Source organism: Perognathus longimembris, chromosome 1 (genome assembly GCF_023159225.1).
Source record: "Perognathus longimembris pacificus isolate PPM17 chromosome 1, ASM2315922v1, whole genome shotgun sequence".
Taxonomy (NCBI): Eukaryota; Metazoa; Chordata; class Mammalia; order Rodentia; family Heteromyidae; genus Perognathus; species Perognathus longimembris.
The window spans coordinates 160,932,290-160,954,286 of NC_063161.1; the positions used below are offsets into that span (position 1 = coordinate 160,932,290).

General features: G+C 64.7%; 1 protein-coding gene across 1 annotated transcript; it reads left to right on the forward strand.

Annotated features, from left to right (window-relative positions):
- The first annotated feature begins 1,291 nt into the window (after nucleotides 1-1,291).
- Olfm1 (olfactomedin 1) lies at nucleotides 1,292-21,780 on the forward strand. Its single transcript, XM_048345810.1, is given in 9 exon segments — nucleotides 1,292-1,513; nucleotides 3,406-3,555; nucleotides 7,189-7,344; nucleotides 9,766-9,985; nucleotides 15,938-16,044; nucleotides 21,036-21,141; nucleotides 21,144-21,191; nucleotides 21,194-21,354; nucleotides 21,356-21,780. Coding segments are annotated over 9 exon segments (1,452 nt in total). The 5' UTR covers nucleotides 1,292-1,363; the 3' UTR covers nucleotides 21,710-21,780.
- The last annotated feature ends 217 nt before the right edge of the window (nucleotides 21,781-21,997 follow it).

Genomic DNA, 21,997 nt, shown 5'->3' on the forward strand with positions numbered 1-21,997 from the left:
AGCACCCAGGCCAGGGTGATTGTGACTGTGATCAAAGTCCCCTCCACAAATGGGGGCCGAGAGCAGAGAGACGCCCCAGCCAGGTGCCGTGGCCTCCTGGGCGGGCCCCACAGAGTGCTGGCTCTGTCCCCAGACCCCCTCCGTACCCCTTAGAAAAGGCGTGGGGAGTGGGCTGGAGGAAAGTCCCGCGTCGACACGGTCACCGGGGTCCGGTTGGGGGCTCTGCCCGCGTCTGCGGTGACTCCCCGTGGGTGCTCCCGCGCCCTGGGCTGGGAGGCTGGGCAGCTCGTGCCGCAGCGCTGAGCCTCCGAGCACAGCAGAGCTCTCGACGGGGGACCTGTGCACCTGAGCCCCTCCACACGCACGCACGCGCACGCAACCTCCCCCCAGGCCCCTACCCGCACACAGCGCACGCTCACGGATGGGGCCCCTGTGGCTCCTCCGTCCTGAGCCCTACTGTGCACAGCTGGCCCTGCCTGCTCAGACACACACCACTGGGGCCACCGGTCAATGGTCTCCAACCTTGGATTGTCTTTCTTAACTGTTGGACCTGTCCCCCCCGCCCCCCCCCCGTGACTTTTGGCCGGTCCTAAAGCCCCCACCATACCGGAGAGGGCGGTGTCGTGGCCTGCTGGGGGTGCAGGCTGCGGGCCAGACGGGCTGGGCGCTCCAGCCCCCTGGAAGGGCCCCGCCGCAGGGGTGCGGCCAGCCCCGGCTCGCCAGCCCGCCCCGGAGTGGGCCCGCAGGGCAGGCCAGATTCGCCTGAGGCCGCTAGGGTTTGGGGGCTCGCGTGCTGGCCGCCCCGGGGTCGCCCCAACTCCTCGGCGGGCCGCTGGGGTTTGTGCAGCGCGGGCTGCCCGCCGCCAGGGGGCGGCCGGGAGCCGGAGCGCCGAGGTAAAATCCACCCATTTCCTGGGCGGATCGCGCCGCCGCCGCCGCCCGGCCGAGTCCCCGCCTCCCGGCCGCGGCCCCCGCGCTCGCGCAGCCCGCGCCGCGCTCAGAGCCCGGCGGCCCAGCTCGGCGGCGGCGGCGCGCGGGAGCGCGGGACGCGGGACGCGGCGGGCGGGCGGGCGGGCGGCGGAGCGCGGGACGCGGCGGGCGCGCAGGGCGGCGCAGGGCAGCACCGCGCCGGGCCGGCGGGGCCTCCGCCTCCTCCGCCTCCTCCTCCTGCGGGCGCCGGGGCGGCGCGGCCATGGCCGGGGCGCGCGGGGCGGCGGCGGCGGGCGGGCGGCGGCGGGCCGAGCGGCCCGGGGGACGCGGCCCGGCGCCCCTGCCCGCCGCGGTGCCCGCCGCCTGAGGCCGCCCGGGGCGCGCGGGAGCCGGCGCGGGCTGCGCGCGGGCGCCCGGGGCCTCCGGAGGCGCGATGTCGGTGCCGCTGCTGAAGATCGGGGTCGTGCTGAGCACCATGGCCATGATCACCAACTGGATGTCCCAGACGCTGCCCTCGCTGGTGGGGCTCAACACCACCAGGCTCTCGGCGGCCAGCGGCGGGACGCTGGACCGCAGCACCGGCGTGAGTGCGCCCGCCCCGCGCGCCCCGCGCGCCCCGCCGCCTCCCTCCGCCCCGGGGCGGCGCGGGCTCCGGCGGGACTGGGTTTCCGGGGGTGGGAGGCGGAGGGCCAGGGGCCGGGGCGGGCCGGGGTTGTGATCCCGACGGAGCCCCGCGCCGCCGCGGCCGCCCGGGCCCCCTGCCCGCGCCCCTGCGCTCTGGGGGGGGGGGGGGCGATGTTTTCCTAGCCCGGCCCACCGGGGAGCAGACCGGCCAGGGGAGCCTGAAGTCCGGGGGGGGGGGGGGCCTCCCTCAGCAACCGTAGAAAGCTCCTCCGTGCAAAGCTTGGGAAACTGGAGCTGGGACTTGGGGACTTGTCCAAGGTCACGCGGCAGGGAAGGGGGGGCGAGGTGGCCCGGCGGGGTGGGCTCAGCCCCGCCGGGACTCTGTCTGCCTGACTTTGTGAAAGCCGGGCTGGACTGACTGGCCAGGAGCGGGGCTGCGCTCCACAGCTCCCGACCTGGCCTCTGCTGCCAAAGCCCCGGGGCGCCCTTGTCTCCGAAGGGTGGTGCTGAGGTCCGGAGAGTCCCCTTGGAGGTGGGAGGGGAGGGGCTCGCCCACCCTCCCTCCTGGCTCACAAATCCATCTCTTCTGCCTTCTGCCGCGGGGGGCGGGGGAGCAGGGGGCCGGGGGGCCTCAAGGGCAGGGCTGACTTCTGACTGGAGAGGGCTGAGGGAGGGTGGGAGAGGGCTGAGGGAGGGTGGGTGGGTGGCCCACCCACCCCCAGCCGGGGCCCTGACCCCTCCCTCGAGTGGAAAGGGGAGGTGAAGGAGGGCAGCCCTCTCCAGCTCACTCTCCTCTGCAGCCATCAAGGGCTTGGCGCTCTTGGGCTGGTCTCTGTGCCGTGCCCCGGCCAGGGACTCGGGACCCGGTGCTCCCGCCCTGGTCTCCGGGCGCCTTCTGCCTCTCTTGGTTGGAAATTGCATTTTCCTTCACACCCACTTCTCCCCGCAGCCCCTGAGTCCTGAGCATCTGGGCTTGGAAAATGAATGAAATCAAATAGATCGCTACTCCACATTTGCCCCGCCCAGCTCTCCTCCCATCCCATCTAAAAATAGCCGGGAGGTGACCGGACGGATGCCTGAGAGCCAGCGGGCTTGCTTGGAGACGGGGCGGGCCGCAGGGGCTGGCCGGCGGGAGGGCGCGGGGCCTGCCCCCTGCCCCGAGCCCTGCGCCCGGCGGTCGGGGCGTCTTTGCGGGGCTCCTGGGACGGCCCAGCTGCGCACAGCCCTGGCTTCCTGGTGGTCTCGGGGCGCACGCCCCAGCTCCGAGGCTGCCAGTGCCGTCTCGTGTCATTGGGGCTCGAGTGGCACCCAGCAAATGGCTTGTGGGTGGGAGCCCGTGTGGAGTCGGGAGCCTGGTGCGTTCAGCGGGGCGCCGGCAGGGCGATGGCGAGCTCTGGGAAAGTAGCTCTGGGCGGGAGCTGCCGCCCGGGGCTCCTCCGAACCCCTGGGTGTGCTCACGGGGAGGGGAGGAGGGGGAGCGAGGGGGAGGGAGCCCGAGCCCGCCCGCCTGTGAGTCACCAGCCACTCGCATTCCTGCCTTGCCCCTCATCCAGCTGTGGCGTCTGCTCGCCTCCCCCGCGGCGCTTCGTCGGTGGAGACAGATGTCAACACACCGCGGTTCTTGGGTTGAACTGGAATTGTAAAAGCTCGGAGGCCTCACGTCTCCGAGTCCCCCCCCCCCCCCCCCCCGGTCTTGGCCGCCCTGCTGGCTCACCAGTGCCTCCTTGTTCCCAGGAGCCCCTTCCTTCCCCGGGACCATCTAGATGTCTTTGCGCCTCGTCCTCGAGGGTTATTGCCTCTAACGCCCGGTCTTCACCTTGTCCTCCCCCGTCTCGTCGGCCCTCCCTCCAGGTGCTGCCCACCAACCCCGAGGAGAGCTGGCAGGTGTACAGCTCTGCCCAGGACAGCGAGGGCAGGTGTATCTGCACCGTGGTGGCCCCCCAGCAGACCATGTGTTCGCGGGATGCCCGCACGAAGCAGCTGAGGCAGCTACTAGAGAAGGTGAGTCCGCGCGGGCGGGGGGGGAGGGGTGGGTGGACGAGCGTGTGTGTGCGTGTGTGCGCACAGGCTCGCATGCAGGGCACGCGCGGGCCGACGGCAGCGTCGAGGAAGGCCTAGCCAGTCTGCAGGGCGCACCCCGGCCCTTGGTTGGCTCAAAGGATTGGAATGAGTGAGTAGGAGACGAGTGGATGGGTGGATGGGTGGATGGACGACAGACAGATGGCAGGAGCAGGGCGCAGGGCGCTGCCCCCCCCCCCCGCCCGCCCCGTGCTGCCTCTCTGAGTGATGCCTTGTTCGGCTCAAGTGCTCAGGCCTGCGGAGGCTGGCGGTGCAGGCCCGGCAAGCCGGGCGGCTCCGCCTGTGGTTGGCCGGGCCGGCCAGGGCTCGGGCCCGGAGCGCACCCCCCCCCCTTCCCCGGGAGAAGGAGGCGTCTGTGTGTGGCACCCTGAGGGGAGGAGCATCCCCTAGGGGGCTGCGGGGAGGGGCCTGCTATGGGGCGGGTCCGGGGGAGGGCGGGCAGTGCCGCCAGAGGTGGCCCGGGACACCTCATGTGGCCCCCACCTCGAGGGACAGATGGAAATCAGTTTCCCCGTCACCCGAGGGGGAGCACAGACTAGAAACTGGGAGGACTCTGAGCTGTCACGGTGTCCTGGCAGGGGACTGACGCCGGAAGGAGCTGGTCCTAGCACTCGCTCACCTTTGTGGGGGGCGGGAGGAGAGGGGATGTTTGTCATCTTCAGCCACCTGAGTAAACCATCTAGAAAGAACTAAAATGCGTTTAACAGATTCCACGACCATTTATTAACACCAAACGAGACAGGAGTCTAATGGAGCCCTTAATTATTCAGAAGCGTAGAGGAGGGAGATGGGGCTGGGGGGGGGCGGCGGGGGGACTGCCTGGGCCCCAGGCAGGGAGCTGGGAAGTGGGTTCCAGAAAGCTCAAGGGGGGCCCCTGGGAATGAGGCCATGCAGTGTTCCTTTCTGCCTACGCAGGCCACGGCGTTGCTGCTTAAAAATTTAAAGCCCTATTTCACGGTGCGCCGCTCTATTTTGAGCAGACCTGAGCCATTGGTTGGAAGCGAAGCCCTTGGCTCCGTGTACCGGGTATTGCAAGGGACGGCCTGATCTCCAGCGGCCCGGGCCCGGCCAGCGCCCCGCCTCTTCCTCCCCTTCCCCGGTGCCCGCGGGGAGGGCCGGGCCTGGCAGAGACGCCAGGGAGAGGCTCCCGGGCCTGGTGCCCGGCCCTTGGGGCGGAGGCGCAGCTCGTTCTGTTTGTGCCGCCCGGTTCCGTGTGAGCCCCGCTGCCCACTGGGCTGGCAGAGCAGCCGGTCTCGGCCTGGTCTCTCACCAGGATGCCCGGACGCCTCGCTCCTGGTTCTGAGCAGCCGGGGCGTGGGGGCCGAGCCGAGCCGAGCGGAGGGACTGGCTGGGACCTGCAGCCCCCCCGGCGGCTTCCTTGGTCTGAGCCTTGGTCTCCGGGTGGGCAGCCTGGGACGCAGAGGAGCTCACTCCCCTGGGCGCTGTCAGGATCCAATGAGATCGATACCAGCCCCGCCCAGCGCCTGGAACGCTGGCAGTGAGGGCTCGCGCACAGCCGGAGCCCCAGCGCTGCTGCCACGCTGGCGGGGGCCCCTCCACCACCTGGGGCGCACAGGCCGGCCTCAGGGTGCAGCCCGGAGGACTGGGTGTCCCAGGAGGACTCGGCCCAGCACCCGAGCTTTGGCCAGCAAGTGTGCGCGCAGGGTTCGAACTTCATGGGTTTTTGTTGTTGTTGTTTTTTGCCAGTCCTGGGGCTCGAACTCAGGGCCTGAGCACCGTCCCTGGCTCCTTTTTGCTCAAGGCTAGCACTCTGCCACATGAGCCACAGCGCCACTTCTGGCCGTTTTCTGTGTATGTGGTGCTGGGGAATCGAACCCAGGGCTTCACGTCTACCAGGCGAGCACTGTAACACTAGGCCACATTCCCAGCCCCCGGAACGCAGTTGATTTTAAGGAAGCCAAGTAGGACGACATCTTTATGTGTTGTTTTTTTCTTAATGTAAAGGTTAATGTTTAAAGTTTGATGAAAACATTCATCCTCTGGAGGACGAAAAGCCCACCGAGCTGTACCTGGTTTCCTGCCAAGGCCGGCAGGCCCCCCCCTCCCCCCCCCCCCCCCCCCGTCCTTCCCCTCCCCCGCAGCGAAGTCTTCCTTCCGTGCTCAGGCGCGGGAGGGAGTGGGAAGAGGGAAGCTGGCGATGATAGTGGACGTGGGACCCAGTCTGGGGTTGGATGTGACCATCGAGGTAGATGAGGCCCGGGGTGGCCAAGCCCCTTCTGTCCACAGGCAACGTTGTTTCCACAGCCGCTTTCTCCAGGCTCACCTGGGGGCGGGGACGGGGGGGGCTCCCTGGAGGTGGTGGCCTTCAGCCAGGCTTTGCAGGATGAGAATGAGACCTGCGAGAGGAAGGCCAGGAAGGCAGCCAAGGGAAGCCCCCTCTGCCCCCCCCCCCCCAGGAAGGAGCGGAGAGCTGCCGCTGGGCCTCCGCCCCGCCCTCCGTGCGACTTCGGGGGTGCCGCCCTCCCACCGCCGGCCCTGGAATCCCGCGCACGCCTGGGCGCTGCGCCCCGCGGTGCCCACCCTCTGCCTCACGCCGGGGCTTCCCGCTGCCGGGCGCCGGGGGGCGTGGGGGTCTGTCCCGTCCGCCCAGCCGCAGGCGGGGGCCCCCTGCGGGACGACCCCGCCCCCCTCCGAGAGAGAGGATGTTCGCACTCAGCAAAAAAATCAGCCATGAGGATCCGCAAAGTGCCACCCGCCTCCCTAGCAATTGATTAGATGCCGTGAAAATGACCCCACTGGGCGGCAGCGTCCTCCCTCCCTCCCTCCCTCCCTCCCTCCCTCCCTCCCTCCACACACACACACACACACACACAGTGTTTGCACGCCAGCACAAGCCAGTTTCCTGGAAATGAGATCTGCTGGCAGGCGTCTGCACCCAAACTGTTATTTTTTTTTTCTTTTAAGCCCTCTGGAATCCTGTTGAATATTAAGCCCCATCTCACCTCACGGCGAGACTCCATCCGAGGATGTAACACAGCGAGTCTTCACTCGCTGGAGATCGATCCCCGACTCCGGGGTCGGCACGCGTGCGTTTGCCGAGCCGTCGGCAGCCCGTGATGATATCGCAGGGGTTGATGGATGGCGGGTGGGGGCGGGGAGGAGCCGCCAGCCGGCCCAGCCAGACCCTCGGGGGGCGGGGGGGGGGGGCTCGGCGGGGAGGCGGATTGGTGCCAGACGCCTCCGTTCATCTCTGCCGTTCACCCGGTGGTAGGCGACAGAGAACGGACACGGTCCCCCGCCTGGAAAGAGAGGAGGGCCGCCCCCGGGGCTCGGGGTCACCCCGGCCCTCAGCCCCGACTGTGCGACCCTGAGACCTCAGGGGAGACGGGCGGTCACTGAGCCCCTGCTGCACTTGGGGAGTTCTCGGTCCTCACCGCGAGCCCCAGGCTGCCCCGTAACGGGTGCATAATGTAGGCAGGGGTGCCGCGGCTCCCAGGGGGGGGGGGTCCGCCCCGCAGGAGAGCTCAGCGCAGCCCCTGCGCGGCAGATAGACCCCGCCCGGTGCCCAGCCCTGAACCTGTCCTCCTTTCGCAGGTGCAGAACATGTCCCAGTCCATTGAGGTCCTGGACAGGAGGACTCAGAGGGACCTGCAGTACGTGGAGAAGATGGAGAACCAGATGAAGGGGCTGGAGACCAAGTTCAAACAGGTGGAGGAGAGCCATAAGCAGCACCTGGCCAGGCAGTTCAAGGCGAGTGTGGCCCCGCCCTCCTCCTCCCTTCCGCCTCCCTCCTCCCTCCTCCTCTCCTCCTCCCTTCCCTTTCTCCTCCTCCTCCTCTCCTCCTCCCCCTCTTCCTCCATCTCCTCCTCCTCCTCCTCCTCTTCCTTCCTCTCTTCTTCTCCTCCTCTCCTCCTTCCTTCCCTTTCTCCTTCTCCTCCTCTCCTCCTTTCCCTTTCTCCTCCTCCTCCTCTCCTCCTCCTCCTCTTCCTTCCTCTCTTCTTCTCCTCCTCTCCTCCTTCCTTCCCTTTCTCCTTCTCCTCCTCCTCCTCTTCCTCTCCCATCCTCTCTTCTTCTCCTCTTCTCCTCCTCTTTCCTCCTCTCCTCTTTCCCTCCTCTCCCTCTCCTCTTCCTCCTCTCCTCCTCCTCCTCTTCCTCTCCCATCCTCTTCCTCTTCTCCTCTTCTTCTTCTCTCTCCTCTTCTCCTCCTTTCCCTTCCTCTCCTTTTCCTCTTCTCCTCCTCTCTCCTCTCCCCTTCCCCTCCTCTCCCTTCCTCTCCTCTTCCTCTTCTCCTCCTCTCTCCTCTTCTCCTCCTCTCCCTTCCTCTCCTCTTCCTCTTCTCCCCCTCCTTTCTCTTCCTCTTCTTCATCGCACCTCCTTCCCCCCTCCTCCTGTCCCCCTCCACCGCTCCTCCTCTCCATCCTCCTCTTCCCTTTCTTCCTCTCCACTCCTTGCTCTTTCTCCTTCTCCTCCTTTCCCTTCTCCTCCTCCCTCCAAGGCTGGGCTTGCTTCCCTCTCCCCATAGAAATAGCAACTGGGACCTGGAAGGCTACAGCCAAGGTTGCCCCTCTGCCCTGCCAAGGTCGTCTGGCCTGGGGAGTAGCGAGGTGGCCCCCCCCCGGCCCTGGTATGACAGTAGACGGGGTGGGGGGGCTGGAACAGGGGCTGCGGCACCCCAATGGCCTCGGAGCCTCCTCCGTCAGTCCGTCTGGGGTGGGGAGGCACCAGAGCAGCCCCCGTGCTGCTTCCGGCACATTAGCCGGGCAGGAAGGGGATTGCCAGGCCTTGTCCGTCACGCCTGTGGCAGGTAAATCACATTAGTCGAGGATTAGCCTAATTGATTAGAGCCATTTCTGGGCAGAGATCACTCAGGGCGGTTTTTCACATCTGACCCAATTTAACTGTGACGGGGCGCAGCCTAGACCACAAGGCGCAGGGGAAAACGGGAGCCCTGCTCACTCAGGCGACTGTGGACGTGAAACCCACGCTTCCCTTGACCTGAAATTATATATACATATGTACACGTATGTATATATACCCGGACGGTTTGCCACAGCGAGAGGCCATAGGCCACTTTAATGAAGACATGCGTACGTACGTGCGTGACCGTTAAGAAGCTGGCCCGGATCTAAGTGATCGGGTCGAATCACACAGCCTGGCTTGGCTGGAAATGGCTGGAATTGTCTTTCTCTGCTAACGTTCCCTTTGATGTGTTTCTGATGGGAAGCAAGCGCTAATCCTCCTGTAAAAGCCATGCATTAGGGAGTCGAGCTAATGAAGTCCTGAATCTGTATTATAAATAAGATAGAAGCAGCCTTGGGTCTGCACAGGTGAGATGAACCAGATGTTCTTGTTCTGGCCCGGGGGACATTTGTGTCCTTGGTGGTGACTCCCTGGCTGGCCAGCAGGCCCCCTCCCCCAAGCTGCACCCTGCCCTCACCCCACAGAGTTCTGGAGTTGGGGGCTCTGTGGCTCTGGGGGAGGGGAAGCCCGCCCTCACCTTGATGTCCCTTTCCGCCTAAAACCCGAATTCCAGAAGAACTTGTGAGGGAATCCGAGTCACCAGGAAAGCCCTTGTGTTTCACTAGCGTGGAGGTGTGATTTGTCTGTGTAAGGCAGGCTAGCGAGCTAGCTTTTCAACAGTCTCTCGTTTTCTTGCTTGCAGGGCTAACTTAAAAGCGTTTTTTCAATGCTGCAGAGACTGAAGAAGCAGCCAGTCCTGTGTAACCATGAGAGAGCCAGAGAGCTTTTTGCACCATGCATTTTTACTATGATTATTTTCTAATCCTTAGCACCTTATCACTGAGGAACCTGGAGCCCAAGTGGGGTCCTCCTACGCATGCGACTTTAGATGCATTTCACCAATAGTTTGAACCCTTGTCAATGCATTTTTTGAAAAAGAAAGAAAAAAAAAAAGAACTTTGTGTATGTGACTTAAAGCATGTAACTTTAAGATGTTGCATTCGAAACTGACAATAAAGACCTTTCCCAAATATGTTGGTGTTCTGAGGACTGTTTTACTATGCTCTCCTGACTCACGTGGACCAGGATAAATATGGATAACTAAAGCGGGACTTGCACGCCTGCCACACGTAGGGAAGCAGCCAGGCTGAGGTAGGGTATCTCGAGTTCTTGCATGCATCGCACTGAACCCAGCTTATTTTAACCTTGCAGGCGATTAAAGCGAAAATGGATGAACTTAGGCCTTTGATACCTGTGTTGGAGGAGTACAAGGCCGATGCCAAATTGGTATTGCAGTTTAAAGAGGAGGTCCAGAATCTGACGTCAGTCCTTAACGAGCTGCAAGAGGAAATTGGCGCCTATGACTACGATGAACTCCAGAGCAGAGTGTCCAATCTTGAAGAAAGGCTCCGTGCATGCATGCAAAAACTAGGTAGGCCCAGCACCCTGTGGGCGCGGCGCGGCCCCGCCCGCCCCTGGCACAGGCCCAGGGCGAGGAGGAGTGCTGCAGGGACAGCTCCCGCCTGGCCCTGGCCGGCCGGCGACTGCTGCGTTAGGGCTCCCGGGCAGGCCCGCCGGAAGACAGCAACAGGAAGTGTAGACAGAACCCGCCCCCCTCCCCCCCCCCCCCCGCCCGCCCCGGGTCCAAGCCCCGTGGCCGACTCCTGAGCGGTATATCCGCCTACCACGTGCCATCCAACGAGCACGTGCGGTTTTCAGACGCAGGTTCCGCAGGGCTAGAGACTCGCGTCTTCATCCAGGCCGAGGGCGGAGCCGACGCGGCTCCTTGCCTTCTTCCTCAGGCTCGGCCTCTAGGTCCTCGGGCTTCCCTCGCCTGCTTTCCGGTTACCGGCCGGCCAATCCCAACACGCACGACGCCAGGTCTGTGCGAACGCGCCCAGTGCAGAGCCAGGTCCTCCCCAACTCCTAGCTCGGCGCTGGCCGGCTTCACACTGCACGCTTCTGTTTTGGGGTTGCGGTGGGGGATTCTCAGGGTGGTTTTGCCTCGTGGTGCAGCTTCCCTTTTTAACCGGTGCGTCCCACTGTGTCTCATCCTAAGTCTCAGACTCCTGGGCTGTTGGTCGGGGGGCGAGGGGAAGTGGTGCTCTCCTGGCCCCCAGCTGCTACGTGGGCTGCGTTCCCCCCGGACGGCCCTGGACGGCCAGTGCCTGGGGCGATCACCTCCGGGGCCCACGGAGGAGCCGGGGCTACGCCGGCCGTTTGAGGACCGGCCATCTCGTGGGACACCCTCGCAGTGTCGCTGAGCGCTCCTCTCGTGCGTGCCTTCTCGGTTCTGGGCCCGGTGGAGCCCGGGCCCCAGGGCGGGGAGCCTCTCCCGGCGGGTCTGAGCGAGCCGTCTCCTCCCCGGCTTCCCGCCCAGGCCTTCCGGGCAGCGCCCCCCCCCCCACCGCACCTCGAGTGTGCCATCACCTTCTCACGCCCCCCCATGGGGGCCCCCCCTCACCTCAGCTGTCCAGAGGCGGGGAGTTCTGCGAGGAGTTCCTGTCCATGTCCCCCGCCAGACCGGTGTCCCCTCCCCGGTGCAGGGGCCGCCCAGGGTAAAAGGAGAAATCCTTTCATTCTCCACCTGGGCGTCAAGGGGGTAAACTAGAGCTGGGGGCGGGAAGTCGGGAGCGCGGAGGCGCGCTGGGCCTTCGCGGTGGGGGGGGGGGACAGCGCCCCTCCCGCGGCGAGCCAGACCTCCCATCTGGCCCCAGCCTATTTTTAGCAGCTGGGTGAGTTCACCTTATGGCTGAGGGTCTCGAGTCTTCCACACGCCGCCCTCGGCCGCTGAAAGCAGCCGCTTGGGGGTCAGGAGAGAACAGGGGAGCCCTCAGAGTTGCATGTGACCCCACTGCCCCGGAGGCGTACGGGCACTGGCTCTGCTGGCCGTGTAACTGTTCTTAGGGAGGGCCGTGACACACGCAGACCGACACATGGGCCCGGGGCGGCCGCAGGTGGGGGACCAGCCATCTCCACACTCAGCCCTCGGTGTGTCTTTGAAGAGCACCGACCGGGAACGCCCTGGTGTAGAGGCGGCGGTGGCTCCGTGTGGCTCGGGTGGGAGTCACGCTCTTGAGTGCCAGCTGGCTCTGTGTCTGTCACACAGAGGGGCAGGTCGTCCCTGGGGGTCACTAGGAGAATTCACAGTGTCACCCACGGTAGCTAGGTATGTAGTCAGTGGATGGAGGGATGCATGGATCCGTAGATGGATGCGGATGAGTGAGTGCATGGGTAAATGATAGATAGATAGATAGACAGACAGACAGACAGACAGACAGATAGATAGATAGATAGATAGATGGCATGGATAAATGATAGATAGATAGATAGATAGATAGACAGACAGACAGACAGACAAACAGACAGATAGATACATAGATAGATAGATAGATAGATAGATAGATAGACAGACAGACAGATAGATACATAGATAGATAGATACATAGATAGATAGATAGATAGATAGATAGATAGACAGACAAACAGACAGATAGATACATAGATAGATAGATAGATAGATAGACAGACAGACAGATAGATACATAGATAGATAGATAGATAGATAGATAGATAGATAGATACATAGATAGATACATAGATACATACATACATACATACATACATACATAGATACATAGATAGATACATAGATAGATAGATACATAGATACATAGATAGATACATAGATACATACATAGATAGATAGATAGATGGCATGGATAAATGATAGATAGATAGATAGACAGACAGACAGACAGATAGATAGATGGCGGGTAAATGGACAGACAGGTGATCAATAGGTGGTTGAGTGATTGACCAGTAGGTAGCCCTCTTCCTCCTTCCCAGGCTTTTATTCAGCTCGGTAACTTAAGAATCCAATTAATATCCCGTGTCTACTTAATTTACCTTCGTTTTAAGCAAAGAGGCCCTGTCTCAAGACAATTCTGTCAGCGTGCCTCCTTGGTGGCAGCTGCCCAGGACTCAGCCTTCTGGCTGTGGGTGGCACTTACGGCTGTCCCTGAGAGGGGGCGGCTGGTAGCTCCCCTCCCCCAGCCCCCCTCCCCCCCCCCCCCCCCCGCCGACTCTGGCTGTGAGGCCTGACAAGGCCTCCTGGCTGGTGAGGAGGGGAGACACCCTGAAGCTCTCAGAGTCAAAGTAGGGCTGTCTTGGCCGCCTCCCTCCTTCCAGTTTGTGTTGACCAGAGCGGCAGGCAGACCCCAGCAACGGGACCCAGCCCCTCTCTTTGTTTTTGTTTTTGGTGGCCTCCGAGGGTGGAACCCAGCCTCCCAGACCTCCCTGCAAGGGAGGAGTTTCCCAGCATCCCCTGGCCCTGAGCCCATCGCCCCCTGGCAGGGGGGGGGGAGGGGCGGGGCCTGGGCTACAGGCAGATCCCAGCGGCTAACCAGAGCCAAGGTCGGAGCCTCCGCCTTGGGCGCGGGCTGAGCCCCTGGTCTGAGCTGGCCCGGCTGACAGCTGGGTTCGGGACCCGCCAGCTGAGGGTGTGGCCTGTCACAGTCTTGCACCAGTGCCCTAGATTCTCTTGTTTGGAGAGTACCAAGGAAGAGCCCCCAAACACCTAGGGACAGCCGGGGGCGGGAGGCCTTTTGTTCCCCTGAGGACATAGCATCATCTACTGGCTCCCCCCCCCCCCCCCCCAGCCAGGGCCGTGTGTACCAAGAGCTTCCTGACAGCCCAGACCTTCCTTCTCTGCGGGAGAAGTGACAGGCGGGCGTAGAATGGCCTCCAGGCGCCCCAGGGGATTGTGGGTCCGACGGGGTCCTGGGTGGGGCTGCCCCAGCTCTCTCTACCAACGGTGGCCGAACCTCCCAGGGTTCCAAGGTTAGAAGGAGAGGAGGCTGGAGGCAGGCCGGGCCTCGGAGGCCTGCTTCGGATACCCGGTCCTCCTCCGGTCCCCGCCTGCCCCGGGATCCCGCCGTCCAGACCCAAACCCCTCGGTGGCATTTCCCTCCAGGCTTCTCCCCCGAGACAGCGAGAGGCACGGGGTGTCACCCCGGGACCTTTGGCCTCTGAGCTCCGCCTGGCAAGCCCCTGCCACCCCGAGCCCCCCACCCCCCCCACCCCGCCGCGAGGCCTGCCCCTCCTTGCCCGGTTCCTTCCAGGACGGAGCCTGCCGGCACTTCCTGAGCCTCCAGTGCTGACGTCCGGCCGGCCCTCCCTCCCTTCCCCTTTCCTGCCCACCCCCCTGTGCCCATATCCTGAGCATATGACTGGCAGAGGGGCACTTTCCAGGCCCTGGATATGCCAAGATTCTGCCAGGCCTCTGCCGTGGGCTTTTATAGATCCTGTCAGTTCCCAGGTCTTGGCAGAACCAGTCTGGATGGAGAACCAGAAATAACTCAGTGACTCAGGAAGGGAGGGCAGCCTCCGGCCCCGTGGCCTCCGCACTGGCCATGCTTCCCGCGGCCCCCAGCTAGGCTGGGAAGGCCGGCCCCAGGGGTGGCCTGGGCGGGCCGGCTGGGCCTGCTGGGGACTCCAGGGCCCCCCGGGGCTCAGACCTGGCTTCCCAGGGTGGCCAGCGGCCCTGGGAGGCCACCAGGCCTGAGCTTGATGGAACAAATCCCCCTTCCCTACCCACTCCCCTCCTGTGAGCGCGGCGGAGCTCACGGTCTGTGGACCTCCCTGAGGGCGCCGGCCTGGCTCTCCCTGCTTCTTCCTGGTAAGAGTGAGTGTGGGCAGCGCTGGGGTGGGGTGAACGCACGGGGGCTCGCGCTGCCCGCCCCCTTGTCCCCCGTCCTCGGGGGGGAGGTTCTGGCTGCCGCCTCGGCCCCCGGCTCCTCCATCTGTTGGTTTGTGGAGAGGAGCCGAGCGAGGCGAGCACAGGAACCCTCTTAGCCCGCAGCGGTGAGCCCGGAGGCCCACGTGGACAGCCTTGGGAAATTAGGGGAGCCTGGCCAGTTCACGGGGGGGGGGGGGGGAATCAGGATGAGGAGGTCTCGAGGGCGGGCTCAAGCTCCGCTGCCCACGGCTGACGTGCAGGGGAACCGATCAAACCTGGGAGCGGCCTCCTGGGGGGTGGAGCACAGCTGGACCCTCCTCCCTGGCCGGGCCTCTCTCCTCCTCAGGAAGCCAGCCCCCACCCCACTCTCTCACGGACACCGGGGTTCTCGCCCGTGAGATTTCCAGGGACGTCTTCCTCGTTCCCAGGCCCCGTCCACGCCGGTTAATCTTGGCCAGCCCCCCCCCCATCCTTTCCAGTCCGGGTGGAGGCACAGGAAGGGGGGGACGCGGTTGGGAATCTGGGCCTCGCGGGGGCTTTGTTTCTGCTCGCAGCGGGCTCTTGAATCTCACCAAGCCTCCCACTGTCCCGAGACGACCCCCCCCCCTCCCCACCGGCTCCCCGGGCTGTGCCCTGTGCTCGGCCCGCCTCAGGGAGCACCCCAAGATGGCACTCGGGGAGCCGGGCTGCCCCCTCCCCCAGCCCGGCCCCACCCTCCGCGCGGGGGGGATTATCCTGGCTTCCTTATGGTCCCCAGGTTAAGTCGCTGACAATCTTCCAGTGCTTACCCTGGATCTCCTCTGAACTTTGCAGACAGCTGTGTACATACGCTAATGCGGGGGCCCTCCAGGGGGGCCAGTAGACTTAGGGGGCCTGGCGGGAGATGGAGAAGGACATTAGGGGCTCCTTTCTCAGCCGTACCTGCGGGGTAGGGACCCACCGCCTGCCCCCCTCCCCCGCCACACAGTGTAGCAGCATCTCACCCGTCCAGGTGCTGCGGGGGGGGATCTCTGAGTGGTGGGCCGCCCCTCTGGGCACAAGCAGGGGGGCAGCGGGCCGGGAGCCGGGGACCACGGCCTGGGTGACGGAGTGGCCCTGCGCATGTCCCTGTGGTTTCCAGCCGTCATCAGAGAGGCGGGAACAGTGTCCCGGTCACGGGCTGAGGACCCCCGGGGCCCTGGGCCTGCAGGAGGGGAGCAAATCCCACCAGCCCCCCCCCACTGCGGGGGCCCCCAGCCTTCCCCCTGGGCTGGTTCCAGGGCAGAGGGCGCCCTGCGGGAGGAATGCTGCCCTGGCCCCGTGTCTAGAGCGGGGCCTGAGGTGCCGGCTGGGCCCCTGGGGTACTTCCTCCCCGGCAGCCTCAAGAGGCTGAGCTGTTGCCGTCCCATCTCCCGGAGGAGAAAGTGGAGTCTCGCTGAGGCTTGAGTTCTGCTCAGGGCTCTTCAAGGACAGACGAGGCCCAGGCAGGCAGCCCGTCCCCCCCTCGCCGGCTGGCGGCGGGCAGGGCCTGCGTCTGCGGTCAGCAGTACCCACCCCGGAGGGGAGAGGGGGCGGCCGGTTGGCCCCTGGCGGTCTGGGCAGGGCCACGGTAGGGCGGCCTCGGCCCGGGCGTCCCGGGCCTGATCACTGTGCGCTCTGTTGCAGCCTGCGGCAAGTTGACCGGCATTAGTGACCCGGTAACGGTCAAGACCTCTGGCTCAAGGTTCGGGTCCTGGATGACCGACCCGCTGGCCCCAGAAGGTGATAACAGGGTAAGTGTTTCCTCATCTTGTTCTGGGGGCCACTCGGACGGCAGCCAGGCAAGAGCGGCGTCCATCCTCGCCCCAGTTCCGCCATGCCCACACTCAGGCAGCTCTCCAAGGGGCTTCGTCCTGGGAAGAGTTTGGGGATCCCCTCCCCAGTCCCTTTCTGCAGCCCCTGTGCTAACGGAAGAGTCAGAGGCAGCGGGGTAGGCGTGGGGATGGCGGGGCGGGGGGTATCCGCTGAGGGGCACCGACAGCCGGCCTCGGGCCCGGCTCTGCCGCCCGGCGGGGCTGGGCTGCGCAGTCCTGGCTTCTGTGTGCCCACCTCCCAGCCGTCCCCACTCGGCTGCCTGAGCTTCAGCGAGAGAGCGCACCACCGGGCCTTTCTTGTTTTAATGACATCTCATTTGTATTTCATTTACCATCCCTTTCATGGCTGGTGTTCCTTTTTGATTTCCAGAAGAAGCCCTGTTCTTTTTCCCAGGCATTTCACCCCTGGGCAAACCTCAGAAGCGGAGAAGGGTTGGGTTACTTTCCCCTGCGGGTGGGGGGGGGGGCGCCCTGCGTTCCGAGCCCAGCCGCAGGGCTGGGAGGGGGAGACCGACGCCCAGGGCAGAGGACGCCTGCCCGTCTCCCTGGCTGGGTGCATGCCTGGATCGGCCTCTGGCTCGGAAGCTCTGGGACAGACCCCTCCCCCCCTCCAGAGTGGCTGGGGGCCCTTTGGTACCCCACCACCCTGGTGGCCGTGGCTGGAGTGGGCAGCTCACTCCCTGGCTCTTCTTTCCAAGGGTTGCGGGACGGTTAGACAGCGGGCGCTCTCAGCTCCTCCTCAGGACCTTTGAGGAAGGGGTGAGGAACCCGAGGCCCTGGACGCTCATCTGGGGGCCCTGTAATGGAGTGCCTGGCCGTGTTGCCCGCCCTGAGACGGGCGGGAGATCAGAACAGGCATCTGGGACTGGAACCCGCAAGGGGTCCTTCCCAGGAGATGGGCAGGAGAGGGGGTAGGCCGGCCTCTTGGCTCTATTGCAATTGTGCAGACTCTGTGGGGACCCCACCGCCTCCCCCCGTGGATGGGCGCCTCACCCCTGAACCTTGCCCCGAGTGGGCTGGCTGAGAGTTCTGGAGGACTGGCGGGGCCGCCCACTCCTGGGATACAGCTGTGTCCCAGCCTTGGCGGGAAAGGGTTCGTTCCATCCATGGCTGACGCCGGAAGGTTCCTACCATTCTAATTAACTTGATTTAATTGGGTGTTGCTCCAGCCGTTCTTTAATTCCACATCCCACCCGGAAAACGCACCTCTGCTAGGAGTGGGGCCTACCTCCCTGCCACAGATGGGGGCGGGGGTGCAGCCCAGCCCCTGGGGGGGAGGGGCGAGGGGAGGGTCCGCCCCCACGATCTTTTCTCCACGGGCAGAGGACTTGGGAGCCTCTGTGTTCTCTGCATGGTAGGGCTGGGGTGGATTCGCCAGGGCGCCCAGGGGCGCTGTGGGTAATTAGACATCTATTTTCTGCTTTATGACTCCATCCTCTGCTAGGAAAGGAGGCTCTGGTGGCAGATGGAGGAGGAAGACGGGGGGGGGCGGGCAGGGCCTTTGCGGGGGGCTGGTGGAGCAGGAGGAGGGGGCACCGGGCACGGGCTTGTCAGCGGTGGGGTCGCGGTCAGGTGCCCCGCTCCAGGCCTGTCTCTCCCCGCCCGCGAAATGGCTCGTTGCCTGGCTCTGCCATTGATCTGGACCCGTAATGTTTTGTTTTGTTTTGATCTTTTTCAATCTCCCGTCCAATTTTGATCACACATACGCAGGAGATCAATAGCTCTCCACGAGAGAGAGGGGGAAGAAGCCTTCATAATGGCTCCAGAGCTGGCCGTCATCGAGGGCACGGGAGGAAGGGGGGGACCTTCGCTAGCGTGCGTGCTGAGGGCCGTGCCGGCCGCTCGCGGTCCCGCCCGGGCGGTGAGCTTCACAAGGCCGTCCTGGGAGGCCTTGGCAACAGGCCTCTTGTCTGTGTGTGACACGGAACCATCTGGACGCTCGGTCCTGTTCCGTGCGTCTCCCGGAGGAGGCCCCGGGCAGGGGCCTGACCCCCGTCACGAGTGTTAGCGGAGGGAATGGCCCCGCGGGGCCTGACCGAGCACCCCACCCGGTGCATGAGACCCCGCTCAGGCTGCGCCCCGCCCCGGAAGCCCCAGGGACCCCAGCCCCTAGTCCTTGAGGCTCCAGGCCACGCTGACTACTGTGCAGAGGCCACCGGCCCAGTTTCCATCAGAAGGGGAACAACGTGACCCCCTGACACCGCATGTCCAAAGGGGGGGGGGGTGGGTGGTGGTGTCCGTCCTAAAACACTGTGGCTTCCCCGTGCACAGAGAGCTTCGCTCGGTGCCTCCGAATCCTTTCCCGTCACCTGCACGGTGCCAGAGCCTTCCAGGTGCTTACCAGCGTCCTGTGATGGAATGATCTAGAACGCACCGGGCTATGCCAGTGCGCCGGGCCTGCAATCCGCTGGGCGCCTCCAGGCCCTCTGCCTGGCGCCAGATGTGTTTTGTGAGGAAGTTCCACTTCACAGCAGGAACAGACAACCCCCCCCCCCCCCAGCCTGCCCTGGGCCTCTTGCGCCCCTCACGGACCTGGTGCCCCCAGGAAGAAGGCCAGTGCAGTGGACGTAATGTTGAGTGTCCCCCACCCCGTCCCCCCCCCCCCCGGGCCTTGTGTCCGTGTGCTGCTGCGGTCAGACTGAGGAGGAAGGCTGGTTCGGGGGTCCCCACGGCTGCACGCCGGGAGCCCCCAGACCCTGGAGCTGGGCCACTCTTGGTCATCGGATCCCCCCACCCGCCCCCGTAGAGCTGCCTGGTGACATCAGTGGCTATCACTAGGGGTTCCCTGCAGTTGGGGTCCCGGAGGGGGGCAGTGTGACCCCCCCCCAAGCTGGGCACAGAGGCTTGGAAGCCACTCAGCCCAAGTGTGGGTCTCTCAGTTAGCCACGACCGCCGGTGACCTCCAGACATTCTTAGCGATCTGTGGCCGGAGCAGGAGGTGCGGGCCCGGGCGGGGGTGGGGAGGTGGTAGTAGACTGTCTGGAGACTCGTTTCCCCTGTGATTCACGCCCGCGGGAGCTACCTGCTCTGCGGGGCAAGGCGAGAGCAGACCTGGGAACCTGGGTGTAAAGGACCCAAGTGGGGGGGGGGGGTCACTCCAGCCCAGGGAGGTCACAGGTCGCCGCCTGAGAGGAACTGAACAGGCAGGTGCTTGTTCCAAGTGAAAAGGCAGGTAGCCGCCGGCTGCTGCTGGCCGCGTGATCCCTGGAGATGCTCCGGGTCCCCCCGATAGTCCCGCCCGCCCCCCGCCCCCCCCCGCCCCAGGAAGGAGGTGGGGGACCCTAGGCCTGCAGATGAGTCGCGAGCTCCTCCGTCCCGATGGCCCACTTGTGGGGGGCTGGAGGGGGTGGGGGGGACTCTGCATGCGGAGCTGAAGCAGGAAGGAAGTGGAGCAGCAGCCAGGCCGAGGGGCCGGAGGGCAGGGGCCGGGTCACGTCTCAACCACAGGACCAAGGGATTCCTGCACCCCGCAGCCAGGGGGGCCGGGCCGAAGGAGGAGACGGGTAATAGCCTCAAATGAGACCCAGGTTCTTTTTTTATTTCTGTTTTTTTTTTTTTTTAGTCTCATTAAAAAACAAAAGAGCTCATCTGCCTCTGAGCATCTGAATGGATGTCTCAGGAACAAGGTTATGATTTTTTTCTTTTTAATTTTTATCGCACGTATCATGCCGGGCCCGGGAGCCGAATCCTTAATCTCTCCTGCAGCTTCCAGAGCTCTTGATGGATAAAGCAGCTGTCTCATTGCCAGACAGATGCCCGGAGAGCGGCACGAGCTGCCAGATTTCCTCTGCTAACTGCCCTGCGTTCTCATTTGCTCCCATATTGGTTAGAAACGCGTGAAGCGTTTGGTTCAAAGTCTAGACGGTGCTAGTCGTCAGAAGTCATTCTCCGCGCCCCGGACTTGGACCACCCCCGCGTTGGTTACCTCGCTCGGCCGGGACGGCCGGAGCCTTCCTTCTGTGCGGCCCGGGTGCTTCTGAGAGCGCCGCTTTCCCCCGGATGAGACCGGCCCCCGGGCGATGACGCTCGCGGCTTCCCGAAGGCCGGACCGCCCCAGCCGCCCCATCCGCTCGGCAGGCGCCGTGACTCGATCCCGGCCTCGGCGGCGTGACCCGCGGGGTGGAGCGGCCTCCCGCCCCCCGCGTGTCCCCGTAGCCTTTCCCGGTGACCTTGAGAGGGCCGTGTCACCGCGGACCAGCGCTCCCTGGTGCGTGAGCATCTGTCCCCGCCGGGCCGGGCCGGAAGCCGCTCCAGCCGTGGGGCCCTGCACGGGGGGGGGGGGGGGGGGGGGGCCTCCTTTCTCCAGGCCCTTGGCCGGGATACAGCGTGAGCAAACACAGCCGCCACCCTGCATCCTGGTGACGTCCCGGGGGCCCCGGCTCCGTCTATGTGGGGGGCGGACTTTGGGGGCCAGAGCTCCCGTCTCCACCCCTCCTAGCGCTGCATCCTTTCCTCCCCCCGGAAGATCCTCCCTCTGGGTGGAGGACGGGACACCCTTTAGCATTGGGTATTGGTATTGGGGTTTGAACTCGGGGCCTCGTGCTTGCTGGTCAGGGGCTCTACCCTCGTGAGCCCGCCCCGCCCGTGCTCTCCGCAGCCCTTTCGGCCTGTGGCGTTCCGAATGGGGTCTTGCTTTTCTCCTGGGCTGGCCACACCCCCGTCGGCCTGCTTCCACGTCGCCGGCACCACGGCACGGGCCACGGCCCGGACGGTTGACCGAGACGTGGGCTCGGCTTGGCGCCCGGCCCGGCTTCCCGGTCCTCCCGACCTGCACCTCCCAAGTGTCAGGGGTGGCAGGAGCACACCCCGGCACCGGCCTCAGCTCCTTCTCCTGCCGATGCCCCCCCTCTCCTCCCTCCCCACCCCCCCACTTCCCCCGGGAGCACTGACCCGGTGCGCTCTCTCCGCAGGTCTGGTACATGGACGGTTACCACAACAACCGCTTCGTGCGCGAGTACCGGTCCATGGTGGACTTCATGAACACGGACAATTTCACCTCCCACCGCCTGCCGCACCCCTGTCGGGCACGGGGCAGGTGGTCTACAACGGCTCCATCTACTTCAACAAGTTCAGAGCCACTTCATCATCAGGTTCGACCTGAAGACCGAGACGATCCTCAAGACGCGCAGCCTGGACTACGCGGGCTACAACAACATGTACCACTACGCCTGGGGCGGCCACTCGGACATCGACCTCATGGTGGACGAGAACGGGCTGTGGGCCGTCTACCGCCACCAACCAGAACGCCGGCAACATCGTCATCAGCAAGCTGGACCCCGTCTCGCTGCAGATCCTGCAGACCTGGAACACCAGCTACCCCAAGCGCAGCGCCGGCGAGGCCTTCATCATCTGCGGGACCCTCTACGTCACCAACGGCTACTCGGGGGGCACCAAGGTCCACTACGCCTACCAGACCAACGCCTCCACCTACGAGTACATCGACATCCCCTTCCAGAACAAATACTCCCACATCTCCATGCTGGACTACAACCCCAAAGACCGCGCGCTGTACGCGTGGAACAACGGACATCAGACCCTCTACAACGTCACCCTCTTCCACGTCATCCGCTCGGACGAGTTGTAGCTCCTCCCCGCCTCCCCCCACCACCACCACCACCACCACCGGACGAGGGTCCCCCGGTCCTCGCGGGCTGACGGCCCTCCCGCGAACCAGCTACCAAAATCACACGTGAATACTAACGATGACTGACCGTCAGCGCCGAATCTGACTCCCGGGAGGGCTCGCCTCCGCCCTCCTCCCGCCGGTAGCCGGAAGACCCGTACTTGCAGCTGGAACTGCATCCCCTAGGGCCCCCCCCCCCCAGTTCTCTCCACCCCCCGCCCCCCCCCACCCCCCACACACCCAGATCCT